This window comes from Ochotona princeps, chromosome 2, assembly GCF_030435755.1.
Source record: "Ochotona princeps isolate mOchPri1 chromosome 2, mOchPri1.hap1, whole genome shotgun sequence".
Taxonomy (NCBI): Eukaryota; Metazoa; Chordata; class Mammalia; order Lagomorpha; family Ochotonidae; genus Ochotona; species Ochotona princeps.
The window spans coordinates 95,033,179-95,052,634 of NC_080833.1; the positions used below are offsets into that span (position 1 = coordinate 95,033,179).

Below are 19,456 nucleotides of genomic sequence, written 5' to 3' on the forward strand. Positions count from 1 at the left end.
AAGAGAAAGGCTGCTTGCTTCCCTGATACTTCTATGAGATGAAGGAAGATGCCATTCACTTTCTCACCCACTTGGTCCTCTTCCTAGAGGTCCTCTGACAAACTTGCTCATGGTTTAGTGTGCAGTGGGGGACTCCTGGTTGTGGTTAGGGGCAGCAGGCCTTCTCCCCAGTGTAATCTGCCTTTCCTTCCTCACTGCCTCAACCTGCCAGCACAGCCCTGCCTGCCACCCATCTCCAAGAAGGTGGGTTTGAGGTCAAGACCAACTGTCCCTGGGTGTCAGATTTGCATCTTGGGTGAATGCCAAAGGAAAGGGGGCAGTTTTGCTGGCAGCAGTGAAACAGAGTTTGGACAGAAGAGCAGCTGCTTCAAAAGTGGAAGGGAAATGTTATAGGGAAATGTTTTATTTGCAAAACCCTATGTGCCTAGCATGAAGTACTTGCTGGGCAGCGGCTTTCTTGACTAGCAAAATGAGCAGAGTAAGACATCAAACCATGAAGCCATAATAAAACAAAGTAATAACCCTGAAGGTCTGATTCCTATTAGGGTTCCTGAAGGTATGGGACCATGTGCAGTGGCAAAAGGAGAGGAGAAAGGACACCAGAGGCAGCCAACCTGGTAGCTGAAAGTAGGCTGTGCCTCTTATCAGCTGTGAGATGACAGGAAATGTACCTAACCTCTCTGAGCCTTGATTTCTGCACATTTAAAGGGTACAGACTTCTTACCTTGCAGGACTGTTGTGAAGACTTAAAGAGGTAGCATATGCAAGGTATTTAGCATGCCGCCTGTAAACACCCATATGCCATTATACTAATAATAACAAGTAATGGGCAGGTGGCCAGTGAGGTTCCCATTGATCTCCCCTGAGCTGATAAGTGTAATTCTGACACCCATCAGTACGCCCTGCTTTTACCTCCACAGCAGCCAAGATGTCCCTTTGGCATTGTGAGTCCCTCCAAGCAGTACCTGAAGGGACTGAGGAGTCAGAATTATAGCCCCCCTACTCTAAATGAGCGGCTACTTGAAGTGTGTGTCTGTATTTGTTGGAGTGGGAGGGAGGATGAGGATGCCTTCAGAAATGGATGGGGACACTCCTTGCTCTGTCCTCCCCCTCCTTTGTGGCTGAATGACAAATGTCATCATTTTAAAGGGTTCTGTCACCTGCTCAGTCATTACCAATAAGCACACAGCACAGCATCATGGAAAGAAAAACTACTACCGCCACCATCTCCAGCACTGGGTTTCAGCCAGGGCAAAATCCAATCACCAGGATGCCACCAACCAAATTGTCAAAGACCAAATAAAAAGCTTCATGAATTCTCCATCAGCGATGTAATGCTTCCTGGCCTAAGCAAACACAGGCCCAGCCGATGAACAGCAGAGGGTTTCCCATCAGCCGCCAGGGCTCCTGAGGGCTGAAGCAGCCAGCCCGAGGAAATCTGTCTTTGTAAAGCTGCCTTGATGGGCCCTAATCCTGTTAGGGGGAAGATGGCAATCTCCTTCCCAAGCCCCCTGCCTCTGATGGAAAGCCTCCCATGCTGGTGCCACGCGGTTAGGTCTGGAGAGGGGTCCTTGGACCAAGGGCTAGGGCCAAGACCCCCACAATCCCTCCAAGCACCTGTAGTCTGCTCTGCTGCCAATTGATGCTCCGGTGACACTCAGTGGCACTCAGACTGACTGACTGATCATCTCATAGTCACCCAATGGCCAGGTCTTGGAGCCGCTTTAACTTAGGTTGAGAAGGCAAGCCTGCTCCTCCTTCAGTGAGAACCAACCAGCCAGGGACCTTGCTTTGCCAAGAGAACCTGTTCAGAGCTGTGGAACCCATGAGCCTCTGAGGCAGCAGAGACAAAAAGACCAAAGAGGAGACAGCTTGTAGGTGTACCATGGAGAAGACACAAGGGAAGCACCCCACAGAGTAATTCTCCTGGTCCTTACAGCCCTGTCCCTTCACCCCAACAGTCCTCTTCCTCTCCACCTGTCAGCACTGTCTCCCTTTGATGGTTATCTTGGGGCACAGAGATGCACGTGGTCACACTGCCATCTCCCTCCCCTGGACACCATCACACTCACAAGCAGTGTCAACAACTGTCCACATTCTATAAAATCCACGGCCCCATTCAGGAGAAAACTTGTATTCACAGCAGCCTAGTAATTCCTAACAGCGGCTCCTGCACTGTTCCTGTCTTCGACAATCTCGCCATCTCCCACGCAGGTTCCCCTTCCTTTTCTTCCCCACAGCTCATCCACAGTCCCCTGGAAGCCAGCTCCAGTGGCAGTAGCAAAAGCAGTGGCTGACTTACCCCAGTGTGGTCATGGTGACAATGGTGTACCAAAAAGAGGCAGGGATACTCGTGAACTTGCTGGCGGAGGAGCCCTTCTCCGCATAAAACATCACAGTGGCAAAGATGATGATGGCCATGGTGAGGGAGAAGAGGAGAAAGCCGAGCTCGGAGGCACAGCTCTTGAGCGTGTAGCCCAGGATCCGCAGGCCCTGCGAGTGGCGGGAGAACTTGAAGATGCGGAAGACGCGAAAGACGCGCAGCGTGACGAAGGCGCCTGATACGTCCTCATTGTTGGTCATAACCAGGCCAATGTAGTAGGGCATGATGGCCACCACATCGATGATGCTCATGACGCTGCGGATGAAGCGGTAGCGGCTGGGGGCAGCAAAGAGCCGCAGCAGGTACTCCACGGTGAAGATCATGACACAGGCCGTGTCCAGGCAGAAGAAAGCCACCGAGTAGCGCTCCCCGCATGGCAGCTCTTTGCTACCGGGCACCGTGCCGCATGGCACCGTCTCTACCACATTGGTGATGACTGAGACGGCGATGAAGAAGCCTGTGACGTAGTAGAAGACCAGGGCCAGTGTGCTGGTGTGCGGGTTCTCGAAGGCGCGCCACATGGTCTGGCGGAAGCTGAGTGAGGGCATGGCCTCCTGGTTGTTCTCTGAGTCATTGTCGTCCATGAGCCGCTCGGCGTTCTCCCGCTTGCGGTCCTTGTACTCCTCGTAGCAGCAGTCACCGATGATCTCGGGCAGGATGCCGTAGAAGGCCAGCTCGTCGTCATAGGCTGAGATGCACTCATAGCGCGGGTAGTGCAGCTTGCCAGTGCGGTAGAAGTTGAGCACACAGCGGAAGACTTCGGGGTCCCGGTCAAAGAAGTACTCCTTAGTGTCTTCGTTGAAGAAGAACTCCTTCTCCGTGCTGCCCAGCAGCGTGTCCGGGTACCGCTCCAGCGTGGTCCTCCACGTCTGGAAGCGGCGCCCGCTCACGTTGAGAACGATCAGCTCATCCTGCCGCTTGCTCTTGTCAGCTGGGGCCAGGGGCATGGGACAGTTGGCCACCGGCATCCACCCGATGGCTGCAGCCCGAGCAAAGGGCAGCCAGGCCGCAACGCCGGCTGCCATGCTGACTCCAGCTCTTCAGCTGCCGCTGCCACCACTGGCAAGTGTTCAGACGCTGGCCACACCAGCTTGGAGTCAATCCAGGGAGCCCTGTGGGGAGGGAGGAGAAATCAGAGAAAGGGGTGAGTCCCTTGGGGATGCACCCTGGGAAGCTGCACAGCACAGGCAAAGGGGTCTCCCGTGGAAGGGACACAGCGAGAACACCCAAGGTGAGCACTGCAGGAGCTCGCAAAATTACCACCACCACCATCACCACCATCACCACCACCACCACCAACAACCACCACCACCACCACCAACAACAACCACCACCACCAACCACCACCACCACCACCACCACCATCAACCACCACCAACAACAACCACCACCAACCACCACCACCACCACCACCACCACCATCAACTACTACCACCACCACCACCATCAACCACCACCACCACCATCAACCACCATCACCACCACCACCACCATCAACCACCACCACCACCACCACCACCATCAACCACCACCACCACCACCATCAACCACCACCACCACCAACAACAACAACCACCACCACCACCATCAACCACCACCACCACAGAGAGGTGCCCGATTCTTCTGGGTCCTCCCCACACGTGGGGAGGGCACCTGGCACGTGGCAAGGAAGTGGGGCAGGACTGCCAGATGTTGTTGACAGCCTGACAAATTGTCAAGTTCCAGAGAGGACTCAGGAGCATGTGGTGGGAGCGCCTTTCTCACAGGCAGAGACACCGGTAATCATCAACTCCGAAAGGTTATGGCGTTATTACGAATTTAAATTGGGAGAGGGGAAATGAGTTCTCATTAAATGAATTTAAAAGTGGGGTAAACATGCTAATTTTTATTTCACTCTTCATCCACCAGGGTAATCAGGAAGGAAGGGGGATGTGAAGGAGGGGGAGCAGGTGAGTACATTCTTCCCACTTTTCCCTGGAGGGGAAGAAGTGTGCCCTTGTCTGGAACATTCTCACAGATGGCAGGTGACCATGGGTAGCTCAGGGCTTTGTGAAGCTCCATCCCCAGTTCCCACGGAAAGGCTGTCCCTGGTGGATATTTGCCTCCACTCCCTGCTCCCAGGAACCTGTGGTCAAGTGCACCTGTCAGAGTCATGGCGGGAAAGCAGGCAAAGACCATGAGGCTGGAAAGGTCTCCTCCCACCCATGAAGGAGGTCTTGGATTCTTGATTCACCTGCTTCCCATGCTTTGTTTCCGTCCCTCCCCTAAAGGAAGTCAAGCCGTGTTCACTGCCATCCTTGGAGTCCTTGCCTGTAGCTTCCATCTGCCCACCATTCCCAGCTCCCTCTTGTCATGCAACAATACTTCTTGCCACATTAGCCTCTCTCACCTGGTCTCCACTCCACCCTGGGAAATTCTTCCAGAGCTGGACGACCTTGTCCCTTCCTGTTCAGCTCCTTGACCCACACCGCATCCACCCTTCCCCATGGTCAATATGGTCAATAAGGGCACTTGGCTTTGAGGAGCAGAATTCCTTTCCCTGACATGGCTTTTGAAATATGGTAGAGAAAGGACTCTGCAATCCCCATCCCCGAATGTGTATCATCTTGTGGGAAGGCATACGGCAACACAGAAACACACACAGCAGCAAGGGGAAATTGTTCAGGGCTGGCACATTCTTTTCCACTCATCTTAAATGGATCACACAGAATAAATCCAAACTGAGGATTTACTTGGGATCCTCTGGAATCTCGCTGGTCTGAGTCTGGGTTAAAATAGACAAGGTGTAAGGTGAGTCTAGGAGTTCCCCTCCCTTCTTCCATCTACCCTCCTCCCACCCCATGACACAATGACTTGTAACAGGATTTGAGCTTCACTTCACCCTGTAACCCTTCTTCACCTTTTCCTGCCCTCCTTCTCTGCTAGAGGTTCCAGCTCTCTGCCTCCTCTCATTCCTGAGCTGTCACTGGACTTTTCCATCCGGACACCTTTGAAATCAGACAGGCTTCAACAGAAGCTACCTCCTTGCAAAAAGCTGGTCTTCATCTTCAACTCACAGCATCCCTAACCTCAGCCCTATCAGCCGAGCAGCCTTGTCACTGTTCCATCCCAATAGCTGCTGAATAGGGAATAGTCACTCTACATGTCTCCATGAGGACACAGGCTTCTTTCCCATTGGCCTTCTTAACCTCTGCTCTCACCCCCACCCACTTTCTCTTTATTGCCTGGCCTAATGCCCTTTTTGCTCAGAATAATTTCCTTGAAAGAGATTCAGGTTGTGCTTCACCCCACTGCCTACAACACAAAATCCAAACTCCTTCGCCCACAAATGGATCCTGGTTTAACATGCCAGCTCAGGAGCCCATGCATGCATCCTGACCTCCAGAGTCAAGGCCAGTGACTGGTTCACGGATGACCCTGATGATGGCTGTATCTGGGTCATTCCTCCTTCTGTTGGGCCTGCACTTCCTTTTTTATCCTTCCTGCTAGAGTTTCCTGTCTAAGAATACATTTTCCTCTCCCCACTGTGAGACTGCCTCTTCCTATGGGCTTTTTCTTTGCTGAAGCCCCTGCCACCCTCTCCTCTGGCCAGGATTACAGATGCTTTAATCAGTAACACTGGCTAACAGTCACGGGACACTTACTCTGCATGGCATGACATTGTCTCTCAAAGATTATCTCATTCAACTCTCACCACAACCCTAGGGGGAGGCGTGCAACACCTGCTCCATTTTGTAGATTAGGAAAAATGAGGGTTTCTGATGTATAACCATCTGACAGCTGCAAAGTGGCCGAGCAGGGCTTTTTCCATAACAGGCAGCTCAAGAAGGGCTGACGGTGTGTCGAGCCTGCAGCCACGGGTTTCGTGGAGCATGGCCATAGACCCGACATTGAGACCATTGGCATCCTGGCTCTTGCAGACGAGGAACATGCAGCAGGAAGCAATGTGACGATGTTCTCCAGAGTGTCTCTTAAGTCAACTCTTAAGGTACAAGCCCAGGAACTCTCAGTGAGGATTCTGGAGTGCCACCAGCCACGCTCTGGCTTGTCTGTGCCCCACACTAAGCTCTCCAGGAGCAAAGGCCATGACACCCAGTTTCTGTCTCATGACCCCAGAGGTAGTTCAGAGTATCTTGCCAGCAAGTGCTCCAACCAGGAACCCTAGCTTTGGGAACATCGCCTGCATTCCATCATCTGGAATCCAAGCTCACAGATTTCTGGGACCATCTAGGGGGAGCTTTATTGCTCCAAAGGCCTATCTGAATCTGGAGAATTCCTTCCAAGAGTCTGCTTCTGCCTCTTTGTACTCTGGGATCAGTTTCTCAAGTCATTCTCTGCCTCAGTGTTCTCCTTTTGCAGCTTTTGTTAAAAAATAAAAAACAGGGCCCGGCGGCATGGCCTAGCAGCTAAAGTCCTCATCTTGAACGCGCCGGGATCTCATATGGGCGCCGGTTCTAATCCCGGCAGCTCCACTTCCCATCCAGCTCCCTGCCTGTGGCCTGGGAAAGCAGTGGAGGACGGCCCAATGCTTTGGGACCCTGCACCCGCGTGGGAGACCTGGAAGAGGTTCCTGGTTCCCGGCTTCGGATTGGCGCAGCACCGGCCGTTGTGCTCACTTGGGGAGTGAATCATCGGATGGAAGATCTTCCTCTCTGTCTCTCCTCTCTGTATATCTGACTTTGTAATAAAAATAAATAAATCTTTAAAAAAAAAACCCAGATTCCTCTGTTTCCTAATAAAGGGAAGAGTTGAGGAAAATGACAAAAGAATGGCAATAGCATCTAAAAGTGCCACTACTCCGAGTATTAAAAACAGCGTAGATAAACTCTTGATTCTAAGAACCAAGGGAAAGAATGGGACCCAGTCATCCCTGGCATTTAGAACACATCTTGCATGTTATACTTTTCTTTAAGGAATTTACCATTAGAGCTAGTTATGCTTTCTTTAGAACCCAGAGACCTTATAGTCTCCCAGTACATACTTAACTAGGATTTCTGAGGGGCAAGGGAATTGGGAGAACAAGCTCCCAAGTTGAACATCTGTCACCAGCAATTGCAACTTGGGCTTAGCTGATGTTCATTAAGCACTGACAACCCTTCGGGCACAGTCCTACGCACTCTTACATGCAACAAACACTGAATGCATTTCTGTAAGAGTCCTGTGAGGGGGACATTCTGGTAAGCAGGTTACAGGTAAGGAGAGGGGGACTCAGAAAGCTCCCTACCAAGTGGGTACCTTCCGCGGATATAGTAGCTCCAGATTTACCATTGATTGGCTCCCTGCTAACTGGCTTTCTAGATCTCAGTATAGCCAAGTACAAATGTCCCAGACAGAAGAGAGCCAGCTGCAGAGTTTCCCCTTCCTCACCTTCCCCAGGGAAGCCTGGGGAAAGGGCTTAGGAGGCCTTGCCTTCCTGTTGCCTTCCTGAACTGGTGAAAGCAAGGCACTGTCACCCTTGGGACCCTCATCTGTAAAGTGAGGGAGAAAGCAACAAGGGACTCTGTGGTTTCAATAATCCCTGACTTTGCTGGATCCGGGACATGGAAACTATCACTCATGTCTCATGGAGACCTGGTCATGACAGTTGTCTCTACAGGGTGGGGATTATCTGGGCTGGCTGCTCTGGGCATGGAGGCAGCCTGAGCCTCATCTCAGCATGGGGAGTTCGGCAGTTTCAGACTCAAGCAAGTAATCAGTATCACTTGGAACCCAGGACAATGCAAGCTCCAGAACCCCCGCTTATCCTTCCCTGGAGGAAAAGGGGGCCAAGCTCTGCAAGTGGACCTTGGACTCCTGAGCCAGTGTCCCAGAATGGAGCCCAGAGTCACACAGTCAGGGGCAAAGAGCAGGAGACTGCTAACTCAATGGGCACCTTGCACCCCACAGGAGGGCTCCCTTCCCCTCTCATTCTCCCACGCTGCTCCACCCTGATTCCCCAGTCTCAGTGCCATACCTAACCCCTGCTGAGCCCATACCCTTCCCCCCCTCCGACCAGAACCAATCTCCTCTCTCCAAGGGCTGTGAGTGTTCAACAGGGGGCTGTCAGAGGAACCGTTTAGAGTGCAAGGAGAAAACCAAAATAGTCTTCCTTATCATAAAGTTCTGTGGTCCCAAAGCCAAGCCTTTACCTCACACATCAATCCAGGACAACCTCTTTAAAGAAGGCCAGGCAAGCACCAGGTTGCCTCCAGAGGCTCAGAACCTGTCTGCTTTGTACAATGTACCCCAAAGGAAGCAAATGTCCCATTGCTACTGTGCATGAACACCTGGAGTCTGAAGGGGATATCATGCCCCAGTATACATCGGGACCACACCCACTACATCATCACACGGGCCTGACTTGGTGCAAGTAGGGCTTATCCATGACTCCTGTCACAGCACTCGCCTCTGCCAGGCACTGACACCTCCCGGAGCTGGCCTAACTGTGAATTCCTGTACCAGCCACAACAGTGCGACCCCATTTCCAGCCAATGGCACCGCACATGCCTCAAATGCCAAGGTTTTACTAGGACGTGGACGCCTTACAAATGAAAAAAATCAGAAGCTATTTTTGTTTTTGGCAGAAGAGTTTGACAGAGGGAACAACGGGGGGGGGGGGAGGAAAGCTGAGGAGGAGATGTGCAAGACAGGTGAGCTCTGACACGACAAAGGCGAAAAAATCCTGGAAACTAGGAACATGCGTGGCTTCTGCTGCAGAAAGTCAACTGTCCCCGTTAAACAGCTTCTGTTGGAGAGGCAGACAGCCAAAACACGCGCATAGTGACCAGGCAGCTTGTCCTGGGCTTTGACACTTCACCTGAGCAAGGACACAAGGCAGCCAAAATGTTACCTCCCCAATATCCGTCCTTGGTAGACCCCAGGGGAGAGTTTCTGGAAACTTACTTTCCACAAGCTCATCTGCCATCCCTTATCCCTGAATGGGGCTGGTCTGGGGTGGGGGAGGGAGTGTCTCATGCCCCTGGGGGCTTTTGTGTTCACTTGGGCAGGCAGGCATAAAATGAACAGAAATAACCAAGGTGGGGATCCATGAACCCTGGCCTTCACACACACACACACACACACCCTCTTCTCCCACACTGCCACTCTTAGGTTAGTCTGGGCACTTTCCCGAACTCCTTAGCAGTAAAAGGGTACAAGCTGCTAGTCTTCTTGGAGGTCTCCTGAGTAGTTGGGTCTTGTATTCAAAAGTGGCAAGGAAAATTCCCCTCCTGGCCACCAGCACTTCCACATGGGAAACGTACACACGCCTGGCTTGGAATTTACACACGCCCAGGGGCCCTTGCCACAACATCAAACACCCAGACTCCCTTGAAATCACTGTAAAGAAGGAAAACATGAAACCATCACGGACTTTCACGTACACTGCAGCCACGCAGGCTTGCTCTACCAATAGCACGTTGTGCGAGGGACCCTGACAAAGTTCACGCCGCACGCTCTCCTAGGAAACGCAGCAACGTTTCTCTGCTCTAAGATACCGGGGTCTGGAACCTCAGCCTGTTGCTGACTTTTCATCAGGACTCCCCCTGAGAAAGGCAAAGAACATCGTGGACCTCCACGTTGCACCTCCAATGTCCACAATCAAGCAAATGCCGGCATTTAGTTGATTCCAGGCAACTTCTCTGCCCTGCCCCTTCTGCCCGCTGTGGGAACACCTGGCAAAGTTAAGTCCTTGGAGCCCCCTTCCCAGGGCCAACACGGCCACCGGGCTCACTTGGAAATCTTCTTTCAAAGCTGGAGGCGTGCACGCGGTATGGGGTAGGACCGCAGGCACCGTCACCGACCCCAGCCTCTGGGAGACACACGGCCAGTTCACCGGGCTGGAGAACTTTGCGAAGCGCCCCAAACCGCCCCCGGCTTCCTTTCACTCAGCCATTTCTCTCATCCTTTCCCTATGAGCCGGGCCAGAGCCAGCCGCCACCACCTGCAAAGGAGCCGGGGACCCAGGAGCAGGCACCCCCAAGGCCAGGCAGGCCAATGCAAAGAGGGCAAGGGTTCACACCCCTCATCAACCTCTCTGCGCCTCGTCGCCGTTGCCCGGAGGTAGCTCCCCAGCCCGGAGCGAACCGACGCCCCCGGGCAGGTTGCTTGCACCCCACGGCCTCGGCCCCACCCCCAATCCTTCCGGCGCCCCAGCGCCCACCCACCCGGGCGCGGGAGTGGGAGAGTGCCGCGTGGGCAGCTGGAGCAACAGGCGTGGGAGCCGCGCTCCTCTCACTTGCCGGCTCCAGAAAGCTCGGTCGTATCCTTCTTACCTTCGGCGAAGCCAGTCCCAGGCCCCACGCTCCGTGCGCGCGAGGGAGCTGCGGCTGCGAGCTGGGAGCTGCGGAGGCGCCGAGCGCCCGGGCGCGCGGGGAAGCGCCCAGCAGCCGCCGCTCGCGCGGCTCCTCCTCACCGGCGAAGTCTTGCTCGTGCCCTCCCTCGCTCGGTCGGTTCGTGCGTCCGTCCGTCCGTGGGGCCCTCCCTCCCTCGCCGCCGCCGCCGCCGCTCCAGCTCCGCTCAGCAGCGCGTCCCCTCCCCGCCTCGCCACTCTGCTCGCAGGCTCCCTCGTTCGCTCCCAGCCCCCGCCGCCGCCACCGCCGGCGCCGCGCGGAGAGGAGCTGGGCCGGCCGAGGACTGTCTCTCCTCAGGCCCCTCTCCCGAGGAGGCTGTGGGGGCGCGGCGCGGGCGGGGCGGAGAGCGGAGTCCGCCTGAGGCAGCGAGGCTGCGCCCTCAGCTCCCTCAGAACCCCGCCGGCCAAGCGGCCCCAGGCCCCGCCGGAGAGCGCCCAGCCGCCCGGCAACAGAGGAGGAAAGCAGGAGGACCCGGAGCCTGGCCACGGGAGGGTGCCCGGGGCGAGGGCGTGCGAGGGGGAGTGACTGGGTGCGCGGGTGTGTGGTGGTGGTGGTGATGTGTGTGTGTGTGTGTGTGTGTGTGTGTGTGTGTGTGTGTGAAGGGGCGCGTGTGAACGGAGGCCGAGGGGGGGGGGGCGGGGAGACAAGGCCGAGCCTGGTGCTGCTCTACGACGAGTGGAGGAATCCTAGGGTGTGCCTGGAGGTGGCGGAGTGTGCCCGACGCGGGTGTGAGCGCGTGTGCTGGCGAGGGTGGGCACGGGCGTGAACGTGGCAAGGTGAGCCCGATGTGGGGGGCGGCAGAGGCTGGGCGAAGAGCGGGGTATGCGGCGTGTGCGTGAGCTCGGGGGCGTGTGTGGCTGGGGACCCAAGGAAGAGGTGGCAGGGAGCGCAGGCGAGTGTGCGCGCGTGCGTTTTGGGGGTGGCCTTAGCTGGGTGGGTGTCTTTCTCACCTACTGTCCACGCGGCAGCAGCAGCAGCACCTGCTTAAGGCCAAGTCGGGCTACCTGGTGGGGTGAAGCCTGCCACCGTGCAAGGTTCCGGGTTCATCCAGGGCTCTAAGCCGCCAGTGCCAAAGGTGGGGAGTGGGGCTTGGGTGAGGAGGTATTCCACCCTTAGCCCATGAAAGAGCCGCGTTCCTCCTTGGGCGCCGGAGCAACCCCGGAGAGGTTGGGACTTGCCCTCCCATCCCGCCACGTGTATCCAAAGCCCAAAACCAAGAATCTGGACTTAGGAGTGTGAATTCTTGTACCCAAACCGATCCCCTTCTGCCTGCCGCGGGGTCCAACCCTTTCGATTCTGCCTGATGCCCAGAGATCCCCCAATGTCCGGTGCCTCGATTCGGGATAGGGAGTGGGGGTGGACATGCGCCCACAAGTCGGACCAGCACTCCCACCCTCAGCGCCGCTGCATGCCGAAAGCGCAGTCGGAGCAAAGACGGCGCTGCTCAGGTTTCTCCGGCTGCCTCCACCCCCGCGTTCTGGAGGTGCCTCGGCAGGGACCAGACGCTTGGCTTGAAGGGTCCATAGTTCTGGTAATCGAGGGATGTGGAGAGAGGCGTGTGCTGAGAAGACAGAGGCCCCGGGCTAGTGCAGAATGCGATGCCTGACAGGGATGAACTGACGTGAGTGGTTCTTGATCCGGGCTGGTTAAGGGCCTCCAGAAGGGGCTTCTGTCTCGTGAGAGCCCCTAGTTCTTTTTCAGGCTGAAGTATGGTCATCTCAACCCTGGCAGCTTGGAGGTCCACACTCACCTGCTACCTGATGGGTCTCCCCAAAGCCACTGGTAGCCAGTCAGTCTGAAAGGTGCTCGCTCAATTGGCCTTTCAGGAGGTGGGCGTGGGCCCCATTAGCATTTGCAGGAGTCCCAGAACTGTGTGGGATTTGCATACTGATTTGCATACAGTAATAATGATTAACAACACTGCCACTCCCTGGCAGACAGGGGAAGAATTCAGGGAAGGCCCTGGCGCTTTTCCCACTTCCCTCCTCCCTTCCCAAATGGGGAAGAGCTAGTTTTCTCACAAGTGACAGCCCGAGTTGCCCCAATCCCTGGGAGAAGGGGTGGGCAGGTGGCAGGAGGCCCCTTTCCTTGCACCCTTCTGCCTCATGCCTAACTTGGGAGTGTTACAACCCAGTGTTTAATTTCTGCCTGGGTTTGAACTCCTGTGTGTTCTCACCTTTGTTTTGCATCTTGGCAGCTAGCTCCAGGCCTGGGTCTGTCCCAAAGCTTGAAGATTTCAGGACAGCCACTTGAGGAAATCTTTTCTCCCCTGGAGGGGTCTACTAAATAGGATTACTGTTGCCTCCTCGGGCCTCAGATGCCATGCTTGAAGCCAGGACATGCATTCGGACTGCTCCTGCCCACTTCATCTCTCCCGGCCCCGTTTTTCCCAGGCTCCTGTCCAGTGAAGTAAGTCACTATAGACCATTCTTTAATATTTGTCTGGAAGAACTAAGAGAAAAATAGGAAACACCTGGGCTTCTTGTGTAGGCCAGTGTGGTTTGTGTTTATCAGCCCTTCCTACTGCTATGCAACCTGGAAAATATCAGCAAGTGATGGGGAGAAGGCAGGACCTTGTCTAGGACAGCTGAAGGAGCCACTGCCCAGGAGAGGTTCCTCCCATGGATCTCGTCTGTCCATTCTGCCTTTCCAGCAGTGCCTGTCTGCACCTCCCCGCCACCCAACCTTTGCTTTGTGGCTCGGCCTGGCCGGGATTCTGCTTGCTTTTCCCCCATGACACGGCCGCTTTTCCTTTAACTCTCAGCTTCTATTTAAAAAGCTAATTTGGGAGCTTGTCGATGCTCCCAATTCAGAAATTTTAAATAGGAACTGAAAGTCAGGAGCTGCCAGGGCACTAGATTTCCTCTCCATAGTTGAAGCATTTGTTCAGTTGCTCCACTGGCCCTGGCTGTGTGTGTGTGTATGTGTGCCCACGTGCTCTGAGCATATTTCAGGCTATCTTTTCTATTTAAAGAAGGTGCTCCTATGGATGACTGTTCTCTGTGTGTGTGTGTGTGTGTGTGTGTGTCCTCTCCAAGCTGTACACACATGAAGAATCTCTTGTAGTCCCGTGGCTCTGGCCGCTATTTGCAGAGCTTATCCCCGTGGACTGGGAGGGTACACAGCTGCCTCTTGGCTGACATGCCAGGCTGCTGTGGCTGCATAATTGCCTCCTAAGGTAGCTCGATACAGGTTTGCTCCAGGAAGCCACACCTCACAGCATCCTTATGATGTCTCCGCTTCACTGCTGGTGACTGTCTTATATTAGTGACATGTACCATGGCCGGAGCAGGAGTTTTACAGGCAGGGATGTACTTTGTGGATGTGGTGTATCTTGGGGGTGAAAAGCATACTCTGAGGTCGAACTGCGTAGGTCTGAAGCTGCTTCTGCTGTGAACTAGCCGTGTGATTTTGGGGAAGTTACTTCAACTCTCTGTGCCATGATTGCCTTGTCTCTAAAAGGGCAGTAACTGGCACTGTCTGTAGTCTTGGTTGCTGCGAAGATGCAATGAGCTGTCATAGACCCAGCTCTTACAAGAGTGCTTAGAATCTGGGAAGGCCAATGTCATTATTGGTTGTTGCTGTTGAAGATAGGAATGGTGCAGACAGGAGCTGAAAGGAAGCATACACACGCACGTGCACATGCATGGAGCAGTAAGAAGTGCCAGGCACAATGAGTTAAGTTCACCTGGCAGATGTAGCTTGTTCCAGAAGCTGCTTAAGAGGGAGACTGCTGGTGAATGTACAGAGGAAGGGTCTCTAAGATGGAGAGGAGGAGGGGGCTCTGGGCCATGTCCAAAGCCCATGGGAAACATTGCTGGTTCCAGCTTTGTGTTGGCACAGTAAATTCTGTGGCGCTCACTGTCCATACAGTCCCAGCCTCCCTGGTTTACTCAGTCACACAAAGCAAGGCTTTCTGAAAGCAGAGTTGCAGTGGGACCCTCAGAAAGGGTGACCCTCTGCCTCCCTGATCTCCCTGTGGGTCCCCCGTCTTCTCACTTTGACCCTGCCTTTGCTGCTCAGCCCTTATTCCTACAGCTGGGTGTATGCACATCTACTCAGTAGAATTCATTTCACCTTCATCTGTGACCATATAGGGAAAGAAGATGGGAACCCAAGAGGCCACAAACAGGAGGAGGAGTCTGCAGGACTGAGAACAGCAAGGCTCCCCTGGGCTTCAGGGCAGCCTGGCGAGTCCTAAGGCTACGTCGGCCTTGAAACTGAAGAGCCACCTTCTACCGGGTTCCTTGTGTGACTGCCAGTAAGCCTACACTATAGATACAGCCGACATTCTCATTTATGAGAAAACAGGTGGCTAGTGGAGAAGAAAACTCCAGAGGCTGCACAGCTGACTGAAGCGCTCAGCTCAGCACAGGAAGCTGCTGCTGCTTTATTCTCATGAAAGCAGAGTAGAGGAGATGCCCCGTGGACCTGGCTGTGTTGTCCTTCGCTGTGTTTGCCTGCTAACAGGCTGGTTGTAGAGTTCGGGCTTATTGTGTTCAGTCCTAGAAGGTCAAGGACATACTTCCTGGGTATCCTTCCTGGTTGTTCAGCTTGGCCAGGCCATAATGGTGGCCCTGATGCCAGAACCCCCAACATTGCTAAGTCATTTGGTCTCTTTGGGAGGGAGGGAGATCTTCCCTTTCTGCAGTTCTAACCCCATTTGGAAGGTCAGTAGACACCAGGGTGGCCTTCTCATTAGTCAGTGTACTTGGACCAGATGTGACAAATAAGTAGTCATCAGAGTTGCTAGGCTACAGTGGAGCTTCTTTCTGCCAGCCTGGCACCTGCTCCAACCCAGGCAGATTCTGGAGGAGGCACATCTTGGGGGAGGGCTTTCTCTGCGGCAGGACCTCTGACAGTGGGAAAGACCAGGGAAGGAAAGAGCAGAAAGAAGAAAGAAAGGTTGAAAATGGCAAACTGGCACCAGGAGGCCAACACTTACCTTATTATTTAGTAGCTTTCTGGAGACGATTTGTAAAGAATGGGTAGAGGCTGGGATATGAGGAGGCTTTGAAAAGTTCATGGATAACAGAATTCAAAGATGTTTACTTTGGTGCAAAAAGATTGAAATCCATGCATCATTTTTGTTTTATAATATGTATTTTCCTTGAACTTTTTAGGGTCTGTTATATGCATAGATTTCAACATTTTTTTGCACAAAAATAAATTTGGGAATTTCTCTGGAAATCATTTGAAGTGTCCTCTGCCAGCTCCTGGGCACAGTGACTTTTGCCGCCTCTGATGACTGCTTTTACCTGAGCACCAATGCTTTCCAGGTGTTGCTGGCCTGCTTGTTTTCTCCATCTGCCCTTTCCCTTGGACAGCTTATGCCAGCCCATGAAGTCAAGTTCACCCAGAAGTTCAGTATCCCTTCCTGTATTCTCCCTGACCTTTATCCACTGCCTCTATCTTTGTTCACAGGTGTCTCTGTGCTTCAGTGCTCCACCCTTCTGCCATCGATCTTCTGAAAATGATCGTTTCCTCCAGAACACCCCATTCTGGCCATGCCTCCTCACCTGCCTTCTGCTGCCTCCTTTACATGTTTCTTTCTTGCACATGAACCTCTTTTCTGTTACCTGACCAAGACTTCATCCTTTGTCATCTTCACGCCTTTGCACCTGCCAACCCTCCTTCCGGAAATATCCTCTACTGCTTCCGATCAACTTCTGTCTTCCTCCCAGACTGCCATTCAGTGGCAAACCTCAAACACCCAGCACCAAAGTCACTTAGGAAGCACCAGTAAAGTCTTCCTTGTACCCCAGAAGATCTAACAGTCCCCATCTTTGTCTTCCAGAGTACTTTCTGTCTTCCTTGTTTGGGATTCTGATGACCTGGGCCATCTTGGCTGCCTACGCGATTGAATCCTTCGCCAGCCTGTGGGCTGTTGACAACGAAGACCACATCCTACTCCCATCTGCATCCCAGCTCAGTGCTTGGCACACTGCACATGTTCAGTACCTTTGCATCATGAATTTATATTAACCTTCATTCCTGTGACCCCTTGATTGTGTGTATCTGAGAACAGGTGATACATTTGCCAACTGGTCACTCTCTAGGTCCTGATTGATCTTGAGCACCAGCATGAGGACAGAGAGAAAGGACAAAGGTGTTCAATTTGTGGCTGAGCCTAGATGAAAAGAGGCCCAGAGCCCCCTTCCCCAGTGAGGGGCAGGGCAGAGAGAAGAAAAGGCTTTTCGGACCTACAAAGTGATCCTCAGTCGATGCTGCCTGCAGGGACCTGGCCAGCTTTCTGCTCTTGATTTTCAGGGAACTCTTTTTTTTCTCCTTCCTGGAAGGAAGTCAGTCATATCCCTGGAGGTATCACCTGCTTGGGAACAGCCAGGACACAGTCAGTTGGACATGTCCCTGGTTGCTTGTAACTGTGACTACTCACCATTTAAACTGGCTTGGGAACTAGCCAAACTCCAGGTAGCCTAAATCCTGGCATAGCTGGCATGACCAAAGACTAGGGGCCATCAAGTCTAAAATTATGTGTAAGTTGCTTGAAAAAAATCTGGGGACAGTGGAGGCTTAGTGATAGGAAGTGGGTTCTGAATAGCCATGACTTCAAAACTTGCCTCTTATATTTGCCATCTGTGTACATTGGAGAAGCCACCTTACTTCTTTAATGCTCAGTCTCCTCCCCTAAAAAGTGAATTATAATAATGACATCAACTTAGAGGATTCATGAGGATGCTGTTAGATAAAGCAGATGATATGTCTCATTACAATCGCAGGAGATGTTGGTAGCAGAATCTACATGTGCCTGAATCTAGCTTTTCTAGATGTTAAACTGCAAACAGGGCTTGTTTGTGAAGTTTAGGCAGATCAGAGGAGTTCTTGCCGTGAGATTATTGTTCACACTGGACCGCAGGGAACATGGGAAGTCAGAAATTTGCCTATAGGCTCCTGTTTCCAGTGGCTCCTCATTCTGTTCTGTGACACCCCATTCCTGTAGCTTAGAACATCCAGCACACATTTCTCCTTATTCCCTCCTCACAAACAAGAACTGATAAAGTAAGTTAGACTAATGTGTAAGTGACCATCCAGAGACACATCTTCTTCCAGGTAAGTATTCATCAGGGTAATGGAGAAACCTTAAGAATCCTCAGGGACTCTTTCTGGCTCATCAAAGTGGTCCCACTGATGCAATCCTAAGCACAATGGCAGATTACTTCTGGATTCCGCAGCCAGAGTCAAGCAGAAATATTGTAGGAGGGGGTTTTGTGTACCTATTATGTATACCAACCTCCTTTTGACTACCAGATGCAAACCTCAAGCACCAAGGCCACTTCTATGATAGTCAGGTGCGTTTTTAAGTTCTGAGCTCAAGGCTGGGGTTGGGTGTTTTCTGCCTCGGTAGGTCTGTGGGAGACCCAGCTGCGAAATCATTAATTGCTTTGGTGAGTCAACAAGTAAACAAAGACGGTCTGGCTACTGTCGTCATGCTGCAAGGTCATAAGAGGCTTCTGGACTTCTCTGCAAGATCCTTATTAAAAATGAGTCCGCATGGCTCTTAAAAAAGCCTGTATTATGGAAAATTTCAAACCTTTACAAAAGATGAGAGAATTATATAATATACCCTATGAACTCTCATTTAGCTCTGGTCAAGACCAACCCATAGCCAATCACACTGTTTCTATATCTTATTCTCCCCATCCATAACTTTGAGGCAAATTCCATGTAACCCACAATTTCATCTGTAAATATTTCAGTAATCGCACCCTTGTGATAGCCACCAAAAGCCAATTCTCCGGGGAGGAAGCCCTTCTCCACTCCTGTGATGCAAGAATGCATATCTAGCACATGCATCTGTGTCCAGGAGCAGTCTCTGGGCTAGGCAAGACCAAGGTTTCGCTGAATTGGTCCAGCCTGTCTTGTTCCTTGGGTAGAAGGGGGCATTGATAAAATGCCCAGCAGCTGTGCCTCATGTGCAAGTTTTTAGGTGTCAGCTAGGCTGACAAAGAGAAGCAAGAATTATAGTCATAAATTTCAACTGGACTTTTCACTCTTCAAATGCGTTAACTGTGTTTGGCTTTCACCAACTCTTATTTCACTCCCATTTTACAGATAAGAAAACCAAGACCTCAGGTCCCATAGCTAATAGACACCTGTAAATGGGACAGACTAAATACTAATGTCTAGGTACTAGACTAGGTGCTCAATGTCTTGTTTCCACAGACACAACTAAACCACAATGCCCAGGTTCCTTTACAGTTATGTTTGATCTTGCCACTATGTTCTGGGCAAGGTAATAAGACGAGCCTTAACAAAACTCAATGGAAGGTGCATATTCTCTTTTAACCTGATTTTGCTCATGTAGACCAGTCCCATCAGGCACATCCAGTACAATCCTGCATGCTCTTTTTCTTTTTCCATCCACTGATTGAGTAAAGAGGATTTTAAGGGCTTATAGGAAGCTCAAGTACTAAGCAGGAAGGTACCTGGGTCTCTCGATGGCTTTGTGGAGCAGAGATCCTCTGAGCCATCATGAGACTGTGGCATGAATGAGTAAAAGATGAACTTTTTAATGTGAACCTGTTGAAATCTGGGTGACATGTGCTAAGGTATACAGCTACCCTACCTGATGGAGTGTCACAGATGGGATTGAAACCCTCAGCCTGACTGACAACATTCAGAATCTTCCCCTAGGTCACGATACCTCCAGGCACAACAAAGAAGAATGCTGTGTGAGAATCTCTTGCATGCTCCTAGAACTGTGTTTAAGGATATCCCCACT

General features: G+C 52.4%; 1 protein-coding gene across 4 annotated transcripts in view; it reads right to left on the reverse strand.

Annotated features, from left to right (window-relative positions):
* Positions 1 to 10,807, reverse strand: part of KCND3 (potassium voltage-gated channel subfamily D member 3) — a 216,030-nt gene extending 205,223 nt beyond the window's left edge. For 2 of the 4 annotated variants that reach the window (XM_004581924.3, XM_004581923.3), the window contains exons 1-2: positions 10,636 to 10,807; positions 2,303 to 3,495 (exon numbers count right to left, since the gene is read on the reverse strand). In XM_004581924.3, coding sequence (XP_004581981.2) covers positions 2,303 to 3,408 — 1,106 coding nt within the window. In that variant the 5' untranslated portion in view covers positions 3,409 to 3,495; positions 10,636 to 10,807. Of the gene's footprint in view, positions 1 to 2,302; positions 3,497 to 10,635 lie in introns of those variants that run through there. The other 2 variants (XM_058660051.1, XM_058660050.1) reach the window with 1 other exon arrangement.
* Between the last annotated feature and the right edge of the window lie 8,649 nt (positions 10,808 to 19,456).